At 45.8% G+C, this 16,691-nt stretch overlaps 3 protein-coding genes across 27 annotated transcripts in view; all 3 read left to right on the forward strand.

The window, feature by feature from the left end:
• Positions 1-16,691, forward strand: part of LOC101682709 (immunoglobulin lambda-1 light chain-like) — a 1,123,284-nt gene that overhangs the window by 823,337 nt on the left and 283,256 nt on the right. Inside the window, exons 1-2 of one of the 16 annotated variants that reach the window (XM_045065727.1) lie at positions 1,144-1,261; positions 1,411-1,708. The exons of 14 other annotated variants lie outside the window; for them this stretch is intronic. In XM_045065727.1, coding sequence (XP_044921662.1) covers positions 1,216-1,261; positions 1,411-1,708 — 344 coding nt within the window. In that variant the 5' untranslated portion in view covers positions 1,144-1,215. Of the gene's footprint in view, positions 1-1,143; positions 1,262-1,410; positions 1,709-16,691 lie in introns of those variants that run through there. One more of the 16 variants, XM_045065736.1, reaches the window with a different exon arrangement.
• LOC101676037 (immunoglobulin lambda variable 4-3) overlaps positions 1-16,691 on the forward strand; it is a 780,698-nt gene that overhangs the window by 499,201 nt on the left and 264,806 nt on the right. The window contains exons 1-2 of one of the 5 annotated variants that reach the window (XM_045065714.1): positions 7,180-7,274; positions 7,656-7,953. The exons of 3 other annotated variants lie outside the window; for them this stretch is intronic. In XM_045065714.1, coding sequence (XP_044921649.1) covers positions 7,226-7,274; positions 7,656-7,953 — 347 coding nt within the window. In that variant the 5' untranslated portion in view covers positions 7,180-7,225. Of the gene's footprint in view, positions 1-7,179; positions 7,275-7,655; positions 7,954-16,691 lie in introns of those variants that run through there. One more of the 5 variants, XM_045065718.1, reaches the window with a different exon arrangement.
• The window catches only part of LOC101680986 (immunoglobulin lambda-1 light chain-like), a 586,873-nt gene that overhangs the window by 310,712 nt on the left and 259,470 nt on the right, over positions 1-16,691 (forward strand). The gene's annotated exons all lie outside the window — the stretch shown is intronic.

A 16,691-nucleotide genomic window follows, 5' to 3' on the forward strand; every position in this document is an offset into this window, starting at 1 on the left:
CTCAGAGACTGTCAGGATGGATCATCCTGAGGGGATCATCCTATCCCCTCAGGCTGCAAGGACCATGTTCTGAGAGTTAAACACACACAGTGTCACCAAGGACACTGGTGGGAGTCTTGACACAGACAGCACCTCACCTGGGAAAGTCAGGTCCCCTCTCTGTCCACCAGTGTCCCCAGGGACTGACTCCCCTCTGCTGGGTACATCCAGAGACACCTGATGACTCAAACCCTGCCTCTCCTTCCCCACCTCCACCCCAAGTCAGACCTGGGGATGCACCTCCTTTGTTCAAGAGCATATCAGGGGACAGGAGGCAGAGCACTCAGGACCCTGGTCCCTGGAAGGAACATCCGCAGCCTCCTTGTGAGACTGTCTCCAGAGTGATGTGATTCTCATGGCTGCAGGGACCATGGCTCAGGCCCTCGAGCTCACAACATATGGGAACATGTGATCTTGTGTGTCCTCACAAGATCACAAATCTTGAAGTTGTTCCTCATAGACTCAGGCCCTTTGCACAGGTTTGCATGGAACATTGACGAAAAAATTAAAAGGAATGAAATGGTTGATTATACCAATTGCTGGTCTGCTGTGGGATGGGGGCTGCATAGAGACAACAGCACCATGTGTAAAAAGACTAGAAATCCTGATGAATCTCCAACAGCAGTTGGTTGTTTAACAGTGAGCACCTACTTACAAAATGATGACAGAATCTCAAAATGAGAGAGTTTTGTTGTCATGTCAAGGATAGGACCACAGAGTCTCTGGGGGATGCAGAGGGAACAAGAAGCTGGGGAAGGAGGTAATGAGGTCACAGGACCAACTTTCTCTGAATCTAGTGTTCTCTGCATTTCTCAGAGGGACCAGGCCAGCCCCATGGCCAGGATTGTGGAAGGCCCTGGGCCAGCCCCAGACATTCCTCAGAGAGAATGGGTAGGGACACTGGTTGTGTTCAAACCCCAGGAATATGACTATGATACCAGATTTGGAGACCAATGCTCATTTTTCTGACCTGAGAGCTTTTGGAGGAAGTTATGGGATCATTTGTTCCTCCTCAGTCACCTGATCTGAGCTCACAAGTGGTTTGAGTCCCAGAGAGGAGGAAATTTGCATAATTACTAACAACCACAGAACAAAAGGCCTGGAAAGAAATAAGAGAGGCCAGGGAGGCTGGCCCAGCTGTGGTTTTCAGAAGACAGAGCTCTGGGCACATCCACCATGGCCTGGACCCCTCTTTCACTCCTTGTCCTCACTCTCTGCACGGGTACTCTCCCCAGTCCACACTCTCAGCACCACAGGACCTGAGCTGAGCCTGCCCCAAACCCTGAGCTCAGGCACAGCACAGCCTCTGTATTGGGATGATGGGATGAGCCCCTGGACCTCATTGCAACCTCTCCTCTTCTGTCTTTTCAGGCTCCGTGGTCTCCAGTGAGCTGACTCAGACGCCCTTTGTGTCAGTGGCCCCGGGACAGACCGCTACAATCACCTGCTCTGGAGAAGAACTGGACTATGGTTATGTACAATGGTACCAACAGAAGCCAGGGCAAGCCCCTCTGATGGTAATTTATTTGGATAATGAGCGGGCCTCTGGGATCCCAGAGCGATTCTCTGGCTCCAAGTCAGGGAACACGGCCACCCTCACTATCAGCAGCGTACAGGCCGAGGACGAGGCTGACTATTTCTGTCAGTCCTATGACAGCAGTGGTAATGCTCACAGTGACACAAGCAAATGGGGAAGTGAGACACAAACCCCTTCCCCATCTGTGTCACCCTCTCCTCCAGCCCCAGGAGGCCTGTGCACAGAGCAGTGAACAGGTCTGGTCAAGGTCCCCAAGTCTGTGGTCCCCAGTCTGTCCCCTTCCTCCCAGTCCTCCAGGCAGGCTGCACAGGGTGGATCAACAGGGAATTTGTAAACAGCTGTTAGAACTCTGTTTCCTCTGGGACTGTGGGTGGAGGAAGAATGACACATGTGAGAAGCAGAAATGGAAGACATTTTTAGAGAACCATTCTTTTAAAACTTCCCTAGATGAAAATGTCTGAAATGTAAAAATCCAAGGTATAGACTGACAGCAGATATGATGCTGCAAAAGAAGAGATTAGGGAAGTTGATGTCATAGTGATGGAAAGTATTCAAAATGAAACACACAGTGAAATACCTAATAAAATTAATGAAGGCTCGTTGCTTGGAAGACACCTTCATGCCACTCAGACAGTGTGCAAGTGTAGGGACTTCAGGGAGGGAAGGTAAGGGACTGGGGGTGAAATAAAAAGTCTGCGAAGATACATTCTACAAAAATGCTTCAAATTTGGAGAATCTCAGGAATCAATGTATCTAAGAAGCACAACAAGGCTCAGACACAAGGAGAATGAGAGACAGCACAGCACACATCATGAGTAATTGCTACAAACCAGTGATGCAGACACTCTTACAGTCAGAGAGGAGAGTCGTGTTCCCTATAGAGAACCAGCACGAGTGACAATGAAGGACACCCCTCGGATAGAAGGAAAGGGTGACAGAGGGAAGTCTGAGTCTACACAAAGTATAATAAGCTTGGGAAATCATAACTACATGGATCAACCTAAACAGAATTTAGTGGTCAATGTCTGTAAATACAATCAAGTGCTAAAATCAAAAACAATAGCAATGTGATTTATGATGGAGGAACAGGTAAAACATATGAGGGAAGATGAGATCAAGTTATTGTCCTTATCCTACATGTGAGTGATGTCATGTCACTGGCAGGAACTCTGGTAAGGTAGGAGGTGAGGACTTCAAATCCACAAGAAACCCACCACGGCCTGGAACCTCTCCTGCTCCCTGCCACACTCCCTGCCCAGGTTCTGGCCCAGGTGCTGCCCATAGGCTCAACCCCCACAGGACTCTGAGCAATATGAGCCCTCCATGATACCCATCACCTGGCTCCCCCAACCTCCCACCCCCCCCAACCCCTTCAAAACCCTCAGATTATTTTTCAGAGTCCATAGTCTCTCGTGGTTCACCTCCCCTTCCAATTTCCCTCAACTCCCTTCTCCTCTCCATCACCCCATGTCTTCCATGCTATTTGTTATGCTCCACGAATAAGTGAAACCATATGATAATTGACTCTCTCTGCTTGACTTATTTCACTCAGCATAATCTCTTCCAGTCCCGTCCATGTTGCTACAAAAGTTGGGTATTCATCCTTTCTGATGGAGGCACGATACTCCATAGTGTATATGGATCACATCTTCCTTATCCATTCATCCGTTGCAGGGCATCTTGGTTCTTTACACAGTTTGGCGACTGTGGCCATTGCTGCTATAAACATTAGGGTACAGATGGCCCTTCTTTGCACTACATCTGTATCTTTGGGGTAAATACCCAGGAGTGCAATGGCAGGGTCATAGGGAAGCTCTATTTTTAATTTCTTGAGGAATCTCCACACTGTTCTCCAAAGTGGCTGCACCAACTTGCATTCCCACCAACAGTGTAAGAGGTTCCCCTTTCTCCGCATCCTCCTCCCCAACATACGTTGTTTCCTGTCTTGCTAATTTTGGCCATTCTAACTGGTGTAAGGTGATATCTCAATGTGGTTTTAATTTGAATCTCCCTGATGGCTAGTGATGATGAACATTTTTTTCATGTGTCTGATAGCCATTTGTATGTCTTCATTGGAGAAGTGTCTGTTCATGTCTTCAGCCCATTTTTTTGACATGAATATCTGTTTTGTGTGTATATAAGGCCCCCGGACAAGTTCAAGAGTGGCAAGAAGGCTCATCACTGTCTGCTGAGTGTCACATTATCCACCTGATTTCATAGAGTGTTCATACACAATTTCCCTCTGAGGACACACTCTTGTAGGCGTTTTCATGGAACACAAATCGCCCTGTGTTCATTTGGGGTTGGTGCCTACTCACATGTTTCTTCCTCAAACATCTTTCACCACTTTCCTTTTTGTGTTTCTTCCAACTCTCCAACCATCCAGCCAAACTGAGTCAGAGAACATAGGTTAGAAATAAGCCACTCTGTCCGGGTGAATAAAAAAAGCACTCTGCTCAAATGTTGCCTTATTGAAAAAATTTCCATATTCTGCAGCAGTGTCCCAGATGAGGGCTGCAGGACTACTATTGTTAACTAGCAGAGTTGGATGCACATGACACAGGAACATCTTAAACCAACCATGGTTTTTCCTCTGGATCAGCTGTTCATAGGATTGTCCCCACTGGGTCATAATTGTGCCAGACAGAGCAGAGACAATGCAGTATAGATTGGGGTCCTGGCCATCAGGCCTTTCCCTCATGCAACTGGCCTGTGCCTTCAGGACATGGGGAAGCCTAATCTCAAATCTATCTCTTTTGTTGGATGATGGAGAGCTGCTGTGACTGTCCAATTCCCTGGCATGGTTGATCTGAAAACACTCATTTCATGCAGGCAGCTTGATGACAGAGTAACTTAGTTGCTAATAAGGAGCATACAGTCTCCTTTAAGATTCAGAAACAAGCCAAAGCATGTGTCAGTTGGAACTTTCTAATAATAGAGATGCACAAAAAATTGGTAAGCTGCCCTTATATTTCAGTTCTATGAACACTGCCATTAACCGATATCAGTGTGTTCTGTCAAATGAGTCTGATTGCTAACTTGGTCCTGTCATTCATTATGGTAACAACACACACCTTATCATTGGTGACAATAAGGAACTGCATGTCTCCTAAAAATGCAAAGACCCCCAAAACTACAACTTTGGCACCCAACCCAGAGTTCAGAATCTCTAGAAAACGTATGTGTTTATACCATACGTAAAGGTATATATGTACACAAACCCATCTCCAACATATACACAGCAGACACAATTCGTATATATGCACACAAGCACTCACAAGTATCTTCATAAATATGTATGTGTATCAGTATATGATAGAAAGGAGTGTGTGACAGGAATTGGATGTCATGTGGAAACACACACATACACACACACAGGGGCACCACACAGAAGCCACAGTGACTGTCAGCTACAAACAGTCTCCAGCATCCCACTCAGTTTTCAGGGAGGTTCACATGGGGCTACTCTTGTGACTCACCTTCCCTGGAAACATACAACAGAGAATTCTAACACATCACACCCGTCACTCAGTTTTGAACATATGGGAAAATATCACCTTGGAACTCACAGACACCTAAGTTCCTCACTGTCCCTGCATCCTCAGACAAAGCAGACTCTTTCTGTAGGACTGACTCCAAACACACTTCAGTTCTTGTTCCTTCTCTCCATCCTGGCAGCAGCCCCACAGTCCCTCCGCAGAGAAGCCTCCTCCAGCCTCTCCACACACATGACCAGCCCGTCATTTTGTCTGATATCACTTCTTTCTCTGCACATCAACCAATACTGTCCAGGTTCTCCTATCATTTAATTAATTGATTGTTTTGTATGCGTTTTTATCCCAACTGGTCAGGAAGTTTTAATAAAATACATGCCCATCTCAATCAGAGGCATGAACATTCAAGCATCTATTTTCCTGCAGACAGAAGTAAGTCTGAAGACAGATTGTAGTTTTCCAGGTACTACCAGCTCTGAGAGGTACCAAATCCTCTCACTGTCTCTCGCACCACCACTACTATGGAGGCTTTGCTTTACCTTGTTGTTGACAACAGACCTCGGGATGGCTGCTACAGCTCTAGCTAGGACTCATGAGTACAAGAGAAAGAGCCCTGCATAAATCTAGTCTCTTTCATTCACAGACAAAAGTCCCCAGAAAGATTCCCAGCAGAATGACACATCGATGGGATAGCTCTGGGACACAGGGTCACTGCTGACCTAGACATAAATAAGAATAGCAATAGTGGGGCTTCTCAATGATTATAGAAGACAAGATGAAGGTAGACGGGGTTAGTGATGGTGTGCTGTTTCACGAAAGCAGTTGTGTCCCCAGTGCTGTGCTGCCCAAGGCAGGAACCCAAGAAACACTTATTTACACTGATTTCTAGGGTGGAACCTATGGAAGACCAAGCTGGATCTGAATAAATGTTTCTTCAGTGACTGTCCTCTTGTTTCTCCCTTCAAGGCTGGAGCCATCATCACACCACTTGATGCTCAACAGCCAGATCAAGTGAGACAGTCCCTTATTCTTGTTCAGCCCCCAAACCACACCCATGACCCACCACCAATCCAGAAAGATGAGCCCTGAGGCCTCAAATTGGTCCTACTTTCTCTTCACATGAGCCTCTTCCAATTTTCATGGGAAATCTGACACCTCCTGCCTGCTCTCAAGGCTTCCAGGGGCCCCAAAGAGAAGAGAAAATCTTCTCCTGGGGCCAGCAGTGCATGGTTCAGAGGAATCAGGATGTGAACATTGGGTCATGAATCTCCACCTGGACAAAGGAGTTCCCTGCACTTCCAGCTGCCAGTGTGGACTCGCCACTAGGAAGCAGCAGAGATCACCTGACAAAACCTCAGGGATTCCAACTGGGAGGATTGGTTACCAGGACCCAAGACCAGAAGCTAAAGGTATAGGTTTACTACACTATCACCTTTGCTTTGATGTAAAATTCTGACTCAGAGTCTCTCATCACTACCCTGTGGAATTTGTCTTGGGCTCTAGCACACGTCCAGGACTTCATGACACTCCACCCCACCCCATTCCTGCTATACTCAATCACTGTGAATCCTTGCTCAAGCACTGGGTCTGTCCCTGGCAGGGAGGGCAGCCTTGGGATACTGAGGCACAGCATCTATGACCTGCCGCAGGAGCTCTCCATTGGCACAGACTCCTACAGCAACATCAGTGGCTCCCTAAAACTCCATGTGCACCTGGCAAGGGAGGGATTTTGTTCTGGTTCTAATGTTCACAATATAAACCAAGAGTAGGACACACACTGACCCACGATCCTCTAGTACCTACAGAGGAAACTTTCTATGATGGGTTCAGAAAATGCAGACAGACTCCACCTCACAGCTCTGCTGTGAAGATGCCTGCCCAGAAGACAGGTCAGGACATGGAGAGGCATAGATTTTGGACCCCAGATTACAGAGACACAGGATGAGGGAAAATCCTCTGGCTTCAAGGCGGGTCCTCAGGGGCTGCCCCTCCCATCTCTGTGTCTCTTGGAGCTGAGCCCATTTCTAAAACCACAAACCCAGAGCTCTGGCTCATTTGCATAACCAGCAGCTGTCTCTAGCAAGGGGATAAGAGAGGCCTAGGAGGAACCCTGCCCAGCCTGAGCCTTAGGGAGAAAAATCGAGGGACCTGCACCATGGCCTGGACCCCTCTCCTCCTCGGATTCCTGGCTCACTGGGCAGGTGGTAAGACCAGGCTCACGTCCATCCCATCCCCGGGTTCTGGGACACTCCAGGCCTGGATTCTGAGCTCAGAAGTGGACTGTCAGTTGGTTGTGGGGGGACAGGATGATCAAGACCCTACTGTGGGATGACAGGCTGGTGATAAACCTCCACTGTGCTCCCTGGCTCCTTGTTAGTCCCAAAGGGCTGCGCCTGCCCAAAGAAATGGGGTGGGTGATTTTCATTTGTTCAAAGGCTCAATCTCTAAGGCAGGTAGGCCCAGGACCTAAGAGGACAGCAGGGTGGAAATGGCCTAAGGAATTGAGAAAGCTCAGGCCAGACAGGTGACATATATAGGGGATGATACCCTGGCTGGAACCCCAACTCTCATCTCCTCTCTTGCAGGATCCATGGCCTCCTATGTGCTGACTCAGCCTCCCTCGATGTCAGTGAACCTGGGACAGACGGTCAGGATGACTTGTGGGGGAAACAACATTGGAAGAAAAAGTGTTCCGTGGTACCAGCAGAAGCCAGGTCTGGCCCCTGTGATGATTATCTACGGTGATAGCAGCCGGCCCTCAGGGATCCCTGACCGGTTCTCAGGCACCAACTCGGGGAACACAGCCACCCTGACCATCAGCGGGGTCCGGGCTGAGGACGAGGCTGACTATTACTGTCAGGTATGGGACAACAGTGCTGATGCTCACAGTGACACAGACAGATGGAGAAGTGAGACACAAACCCCACCCCATCTGTGTCATACTTTCCTCCAGCCTCAGGAGATCTGCACACAAAGCAGGGAGCACTTCTGGCCTAGGTCCTCTCATCTGAGATCCCCACACCTCCCTCCCCATCCAGCTCTCCAGGCAGCTCTGCACAGGGTGGTCAGGAGAGCATTTACAGCTGACGGCACTAGGTTGCCTGCTTCTCTGGGCCTGGGTATCATCTACAGACAGAGGGACTGGGTAGAAAAAAAGACACAGGGAGACTTTCATCCAGTGGTCATGATCTCATCATTTCCATGTGTGGTTGTGTGCTAATGCCCTCCCAACTGAACAGTATTAGAGTCCAACATGTCCCAGCTCAGCTGAGCTCCTGAAGCCCTGGGGACATGGGTGGAGATGCTTGTCCCACAGTGGGAACAGACAAGTACAGGAGACACTAAGGTGTCACCCACATCTCCAGGGCTCTCTATTCTATTCCACTGATCGTGTCTGTTTTTGTGCCAGTACAAACTGCCTGGTTGATTACATCTTTGTAATACAGCTTAAAGTCCGGAATTGTGATGTCACAAGCTTTGGTTTTCATTTTAAACATTCCCCTGGTTATTCTGGATCTTTCTAGTTCTATACACATGTTAGGATTATTTGTTCCAGCTCTGTGAAAAATGTCAATGGTATTTTGTCAGGGGCTTCAATTAATGTGTAGATTCCTCTTGGTAGCATAGACCAAGAATATGTATTCTTCCCACTCATTAACGTGGAATGTTTTTGTATTTCTTGTGTCTTTTCCCAATTTCTTTCACAAGTGTCCCGTAGTTTATAGAGTATGGATCCCTTACCTTTTTGGTTGGGTTTATTCCTAGGTATCTTATGGTTTTTGGTACTACTGTGAATAGGATTGATTCCTTAATTTCCCTTTCTTCTGTCTCATTGTTCCTGTATCTGTGCATTGATGGTATATCCTGGCACATTATTGAATTGCTGTATGAGTTCTAGCAATTTTGGAGTCTTTGGGTTCCCCACATAAAGTATCATGTCATCTGTAAAGAGTGAGAATTTAACCTCTTCTTTGCCACTTTGAATGCTTTTGTTTCTTTTTGTTGTCTGATTGATGAAGCTAGGACATCTATCACTATTTTGAACAAATAGTGCTAAGAATTGACACCCCTGTCACCTTCCTGAACTTAGGGAGAAAGCAGTGGTTTTCCCCATAGAGAACGATATTCATAGTGGGTTTTTTCTATATTACCTTGATGATATTGAGGTAGGTTCTCTCTATCCCTACACTGTAGAGAGTTTTAACCAAGAAAGGATGCTATGCTTTGTCAAATGCTTTTTCTGCATCAATTGAGAGGATAACACAGCTCCTGTCCTTTCTCTTTTTTATGTAGTGTATCACACTTACTGATTTGCAATTGTAGAACCACCCTTGTATCCCAGGAATAAATCCTACCTGGTCATGGTGAAGAATCCTATTAATGCACTGTTCCATCCTGTTGCCTAGTATATTGGTGAATAATTGGCATCCAGATTCAACAGGGATATTGGTCTATAGTTCTTCTTCGTGGGAAATTCTCCTTTGTCTTATTTTGGGATCAAGGCAATGCAGGCCTCATAGAATGAGTTTGGAAGTCTACCTTCTGTTTCTATTTTTTGAAACAGTTTCAGAAGAATAGGTAGTGATTCTTCCTTAAATGTTTGGTAGAATTCCCTTGGGAAGCCATCTGGTCCTGGAATCTTGTGTGTTGGGAGATTATTGGTTACTGCTTCAATTTCCTGGTTGGTTATGGGTATAGTCAAGTTTTCTATTTCTTTCTCTTTCCCTTTCAGTTGTTTATATTTCTAGGAAATTATCCATTTCTTCCAGATTGCTTAATTTGTGGCATACATGTGCTCATAATATGTTCTCAAAACTGTATTTCCTTGGTGTTGTTCATGATCTCTCCTCTTCTGTTCATGACTTTATTTATTTGGGTCCTTTCTCTTTCCTTTTTGGTAAGTCTGCCTAGGGGTATATTGATTTGGCAGTTCTTCAGAGAACCAGCTTCTAGTTCGCTTGATCTGTTCTACTGTTCTTTTCGTTTCTCTTTCATTGACTTCTAGTCTAATCTTTATTATTTCTCATCTGCTCCTTCCTTTAGGCTTTATTTGCTGTTCTCTCTCCAGATCCATTAGGTATAAATATAGCTTGTGTATTTGTGAATTTTTTACTTTCTTGCGATTATCTTGTATAACTATGTACATCCCTCATGGGACCACCTTTACTGAAATTCAAAGGTTTTGAACTGTTGTGTTTTTGTATTCATTTGCTTCCATGAACTTTTTAAATAATTCTCTAATTTCCTGGTTGACCCATTCATTCTTTCATAGAATGATCTTTAACCTCCATGTATGTGAGTTCCTCCTAAATTTCCTCTAGTGACTGAGTTCACTGTTCAAAACACTGTGGTCTGACAAAATGCGGGAAATAATCCCAATGCTTAGGTACTGGTGGGGGCCTGATCTGTGACCCAGAATGTGATCTTCTCTGGAGAAAGTTCCATATGCCCTTGAGAAGAATGTGTGTTATGTTATGTTATGTTTAGGATGGAATTCTCTGTATATATCTGTGAAGTCCATCTGGTCCAGTATGTCATTGAAAGCCCTTGTTCCCTTGTTGATCTTCTGTTTAGATGATCTGCGCATTGCTGTGAGTGAGCAGTTAAAGTCCCCTACTATTGTTATATTATTATCAGTGTGTTTAAGTTGGTCATTAACTGGTTTATATAATAGACATTTCCCATGTTAGGAGATAAATTTTATAATTGTTAGGTCTTCTTGTTAGATAGACACTTTAAGGATGATATAATGTCCCTCTTCATCCCTTGCTATAGTCTCTGGTTTGAAATCAAATTTGTGTGATAGGAGGATTGCTACTCCAGCTTTCTTTGATATCCATTACAGTGATAAATGTTTCTCCACCGCCTCACTTTCAATCTGGAATTGTCTTTGGTTCTAAAATGATTCTCATATACACAGCATATGGATCAGTCTTTTTTTTTTTATCAAATCTGATATCTAATAACTTTTTTTTTACTTTTTTTAATATTTTTTAATTTATTTATTTTCAGCATAACAGTATCATTATTTTTTCACCACACCGAGTGCTCCATGCAATCTGTGCCCTCTATAATACCCACCACCTGGTATCCCGACCTCCCACACCCCCGCCACTTCAAACCCCTCAGACTGATTCTAATAACTTTTGATTGGAGCATTTCACCCATTTACATTCAGGGTAAATATTGAAAGATATGAATTTAGTGCCATCGTCTTACCTTTAAAGTCACTGTTCCTGTATATTGTTTCTGTTCCTTTCTGGTCTATGTTACTTTAGGGCCCTCTCTTCACTTACAGGATCCCCTTTAATACTTCCTTCAGGGCTGGTTTCATGATAACAAATTCTTTTAGTTTCTGTTTGTCCTGGAAGCTCCTTATCTTTCCTTCCATTCTGAATGACAACCTTGCTGGATTAGAGTATTCCTGGCTCCTTTTTTTTTCTTATTTAGTACCCTAAGTATATCCTGCCATGCTTTTCTGGCTGTCCAGGTCTCTGTGGATAGTTCTACTACCAGTCTAATGTTTCTAGCTTCGTAGGTTATGGACCTCTCATCTCAAACTGCTATCAGGATTTTTGCTTTACCTCTGAAATTTGCAAGCTTCACTATTATAGGTTGGGGTGTTGATCTCTTTTTATTGATTTTGGGAGGTCTTCTGTGCCTCTGGAACTTGAATACCTGTTTCCTTTCCCAGATTTGGGTACTTCCCAGCTATGATTGTCTCAACTACACCTTCTGTCCCTCTCTCACACTTTCTTCTTCCTCTGGGCCACAATTATTGTAATAGTCTTCCACTTTATGGTATTACTGATCGTTCAAGGCCTCTCCTCATAACTCATTAGTTGTTCTTCCCTCTTTTCTTCAGCCTCCTTCTGTTCCATCATTTCATCTTCTATGTCACTGACTCTCTTCCTCCTCATTTACTCTACTAGTTGAAGTACCCATTTTCAACTGCATATCAGTTAAAATTTTTTTTTATTTCAGCCTGATTAGTTTTTAGCTATTTTATTTCTGCATAAAGGGATTCTCTAGAGTCTTTTATGTTTTTTTTTTCAATCCCAGCTAGTATCCTTATAATCATTATTTTAAATTCTACATCTGATGTTTGACTTATATCCATATGAATTAAATTTATGCCAGAGAGTACTACTTCTGATTCTTTCTTTTGTTGTGAAATTCTCCTTCTCATCATTTTGCCCAGAGAGGAATACATGAACAAAAGAACAAAATCAAAAATATCAACTATGACCCCAGCAAAATATATACTAAACAAACACAAAAAGATCAGTAACCAAAAAAATGAAGGGGGTGGGTAGGAAAAAATATATAATCTAAAAGACACTAGATCCCAAAATTGAAAGGGAAGAAAAACATATGTATACAAAAATAAATGTGAATACAGTGAGGGAAAGCCAAAAATGAAAAAAAAAATTATCTATCAAAGGTAAATGTAAAATGAAAATTTAAAAAAATACTTAAAAACAATGAGTTGATAAAATAAGAATCTTGTTAAAGAGAATAGGAAAAAAGTAAGTAATTTAAATGAAAGACTCAAGAGTCATGAGGAAAAACCCTCAAATTCCATAAATTATTTTCCCCTACCACAAGCATTTTTCAGGTCTTTGTGATCCATAAGCTTGGTGTTAGCCTGATGTTCCTGCTGGTCTTCTGTGGGAGGGGTCCACTGGGCTGATTCTCAGGTGCCTTTGCCCTGTGGAGGGGCACTGCCTCTGGCCAGGGACCAGGCTCAGTGTAAGCTGCTTTGGCTGCTCTACATGCCTTTTGTTCCTGAAGACTTTCTGCACCTCAGGAGAGGATGAAACTGAAAATGACAATGGCCCAGTCTCCAGTCCCAGAGCTCAAAGATGGCAGTCCCCACTCTTCAGTTCACCCTCAGGGAAAAGGAGTCAGTCACTTCTGTGTGAACCAAACTCCACAGATTCCTTTAGTGTTCACCAGCCTGCTCCTCCAGGTGAAGGACAAGTGTTGGGGCAGTTGTCATGGTTGATTTGGGGGCCTCTAGTCAAAGAGTGTTTGCCTGACCATGCCACAGTTCATGGGTTATGGTAACACCTAACCGAAAATCCCACTCCTGGCTTGCTGATTGCCACTGATTTCCCCATTCTAATACATAGTAACTCTACCACACTGATCCTCCCTTCTTTTCCTGTGAGCTAGGTTTCCTGAAACACACTCCCCCCACTAGGATTCAACCCTATCTTGCCACTGGAAGCCTTCTCAGGTAGGGACATCCCTCACAAGAGCAGACTTCTAAAAGTTCCAATTTGCAGATTCTGCTCTATCATCTTTTGGTAACAGGATTACAGAGGCTCCCTCCCCCCATGGCTTATCTTCCCATATATCCCCTCTGATTCACTTCTGCACAACTCCTACCTTACAGAAAGTGGTCACACTTTGTAGAGTTGTAGCAGTTCCTTCTGTTGAATCTACAGATGTTCAGAATGATTTGATAACTATCTAGCTGAACTCCAGGGACTAGATGAAACAATGGTCCCCTACTCTTCCACCATCTTCTATCTTCTCTGACAGACTCTGTTCTTAGACCATTTTTTCCACATCACTACAGGAGCTAGGAACTGAACCAAGCTCCACTTACAGGAACAGGACAGTTAAGCCCCATGTCCCAGGTGGCACAGTAGGACCTAGGGAGATAAACAGAGGAAGTGAGATCTTCCATAGTGGCCTGAATACTTATCCTATGAAGCTCAGTGAACACACAGTCCCCTGAGGTGGGGGGTGCTCCCCAAGATGCTTCGGCATCCACACAGTTCCAGATGGGGCCCAGGCATCCGCAGGTGGAACAGCTCCCATCCCTGCCAATGATGCTGGTCTTCCAGACACATCTGCGTACTTTCACCCCTGCTCCCCTGCTCTTCCCAAAACAGATGAGATGCCCACCAACAGACACAGTGTGAGGCACAGCTGTTCTGTCCTCCTTCCCACCCAGGGTCCATGGCGTTGGGCCCTTCCCTCACCAGTGTCCACATTGCTCCCTACCCTCAGGGCTGGGTCTTTCATTCATCCTGGGTCTGACTCAGCCTCCTATCTTCCTTAGAACTCTCTCCTCTCCTCTCTCACAGGCTCCATGCCTCCCCCGACCTGATGCTGACTCCCTCTGTGTCAGTGGCCCTGATCAGGCCTAAGATCCCTGCCCTAGGGATGAGCTCAGGTGTGAACCTACTTTTTGGCAGCAGCAGAAGCCAAGCCTGGTCCCCCAGCTGGTATATATACAGATATGAATGACCATCAAAGCCTGATTCTGAGGATGCAATACAGAGACATGACCCCACCGAGGAAGACCAGACTGAGGGTGAAGACTAGACTGACCATTGCTGTGACACTGACTGTGGCAGTGGGATTAACTGACAGTGACTTAGGTGACACAGAAGGATGGGGGGTGGAACACAAACTGTTCTCCATGGCCTGGTTCTCACTCTCCCCTGCTCTGCCCTGTCCTCTGTGCAGCAGCTGGTCAAGCCTAAGAGAAGGTGTCCTCCCTGATCCTGGCCTGGGCCCTGATGGAGGGGAGACTCCCACAGGTTCTCTGTTCTCACATCTGAGTTTACTCTACTGAGTAATGACAGAGTTGGGGGGCTCTTCTGACTCTGGGGACATAGATAATACAGTAGATAATACAGATTAAGGATGTCATGGTATATTACATGGGCTCCAAATATAATCAGGGCTCATTCAGAAGGGAGAAAGCTGTCTCAGCTCATTTCTGTGGAAATTCATCTTCTCCATGGCAATGGGCAGCCTGGGTAGGCTCCAGGGGCTCTGTGCCTCCACTGGTTCCTGGACAAGTGTCCCCAATTATGAAGGGCTGCCTCTGGGTTACTGAAGAAGGGAAAAGCCCCTACTGCCCCAGGCCCATCCCTTCTTAAGTTTTATAGAAATTGTGGAGGAAGTGCAGATACAATCTTTGGGCCCACCTGGGGGCTTTCTGCTGGCACCAGTGTCCTCCCCCTGCCCCAAGACACCTGCACCAAGCACATCTGACCCTTAGCTGACATCGGACCCACATGGACTCTACTCCCACCCCTCTGTGACCCTGTGTTTTGGCCACAGCTGCATTAGAGCCTCACCTGTAGCTCTGAAGGGAAAGAACATCTCCAACACATGAATGGATTTTTTACATAAATGGAATTACCCTTTCTGACTCTTTGACTTACAGTTTTAAAACTGATTTGTAGAACAATTCTTTGAGGTCAAAAAAAGAGATAAGGGGGGGTGCAAGATGGCGGGGAAGTAGGAGGAGGCGACTTTTCAACTTGTACCCCAAAGGAAGCTGATTACCTACCAAAGAACTCCAATCACCCATGAAATCAGCCTGAGATCAGAATTATACATGTCTGGATCGCTACAGGGGGAGAAGACGCCAGTGGGCAGGTAAAGCGGAGTGGGGGAACTGCGAACTGATATCAGAAGATAAACAAAAGGGGGAGGAAGCCACCAGAGGCGACCAGTTGGAAAGTAATACCCCAATACGAGCGAGAGTGCCCTGCATCTGGGGACCAGCATTAACTTGGAGACTGCTTGAAAGCACTCCAAAAGAGCAAAGGATCTTGGGGGGAAATTGTGGGAATCGAGATGGCTAGGGACAGGGGCTTAAGCCCCCGGTCACCGGACAACCTCCCCTGACGCTGAGGCAGAGAGAGTGCAGCGGGGAAACCAGCTCTTGGTCCCTAAGCCGCCAGCGCGCCCAAGAACGCTTGGGGTCCATTTCCTGTAAGGGGATGGGAGCCATGCCGGTGGCAGAACGTGAGAGCCCTGCTATAGAGCCTGAGATACTCCCCTGAGAGAGATATAAAGGCCCAGCTAGTGCCCTTTGATACTCGCCATTGTTTCAGAGCCTGCACCAAACTCTCCCCCCAGAAAGGTGCATGAAGGCCCAGCCTGGTGCTCTCGGACATGCGCCCCGTTCTCAGAGCCTGAGACCCATGCGTGGTGCGCGAACCTCAGTCTCTCCTGAAATTGGTGTGCGCAAGCCCAGTGTTCTTAGACCCAGATAGACCAGGCACTCCCAGCCCGGGCCAGCGGCAAAATCTCCGTGTGCGATTGCTGCTTGGAACCTCTCTGGTGGTCTGGAGCTCCCAGATAGCCGCCGCTGCCTTGGCTTTGGGTACAAGCAAAAGATCCTGCATCCCCAGGGACCGCGACTTGGAACCTGCTCTGCCAGCGGCCAAGGGGGAACTTATTTAGGCTCTGCACCCAGACTGAGGCTTCTCTCTGAGAGGGAGATCAGGGTGCAATTTCTTTTCCTCTAAAACTACAAAAACCAACAAAAGCAGTCAAAGTGAGGGGAAAAAAAAAAAAGTGAACACAACATAAAAAACCGCCAGAGAACTAAAGCCTGAAAAAAAAAAAAAAAAACCAGTATTCTCAGAGCCCACACCCTTGAGGGGGGTGGGAGGACTTAAGTCTGGGAACATCATTGACTGAAAACCCACGTGGCAGGCCCCTCCCCCAAAAAACAAAGCAAGAAGGAAAAAAAAAAAAGGACTACAAGAGAACAACCATGACTTCATAGGAAAACTTTTATTTTTCATTCATTGCCACTATTCTGGTTCATATATATATATATATATATGTAATTTTTT

The sequence above is a fragment of the Mustela putorius genome, unplaced genomic scaffold (genome assembly GCF_011764305.1).
Source record: "Mustela putorius furo isolate JIRA1106 unplaced genomic scaffold, ASM1176430v1.1 tig00003858_pilon_pilon_pilon, whole genome shotgun sequence".
Taxonomy (NCBI): domain Eukaryota; kingdom Metazoa; phylum Chordata; class Mammalia; order Carnivora; family Mustelidae; genus Mustela; species Mustela putorius.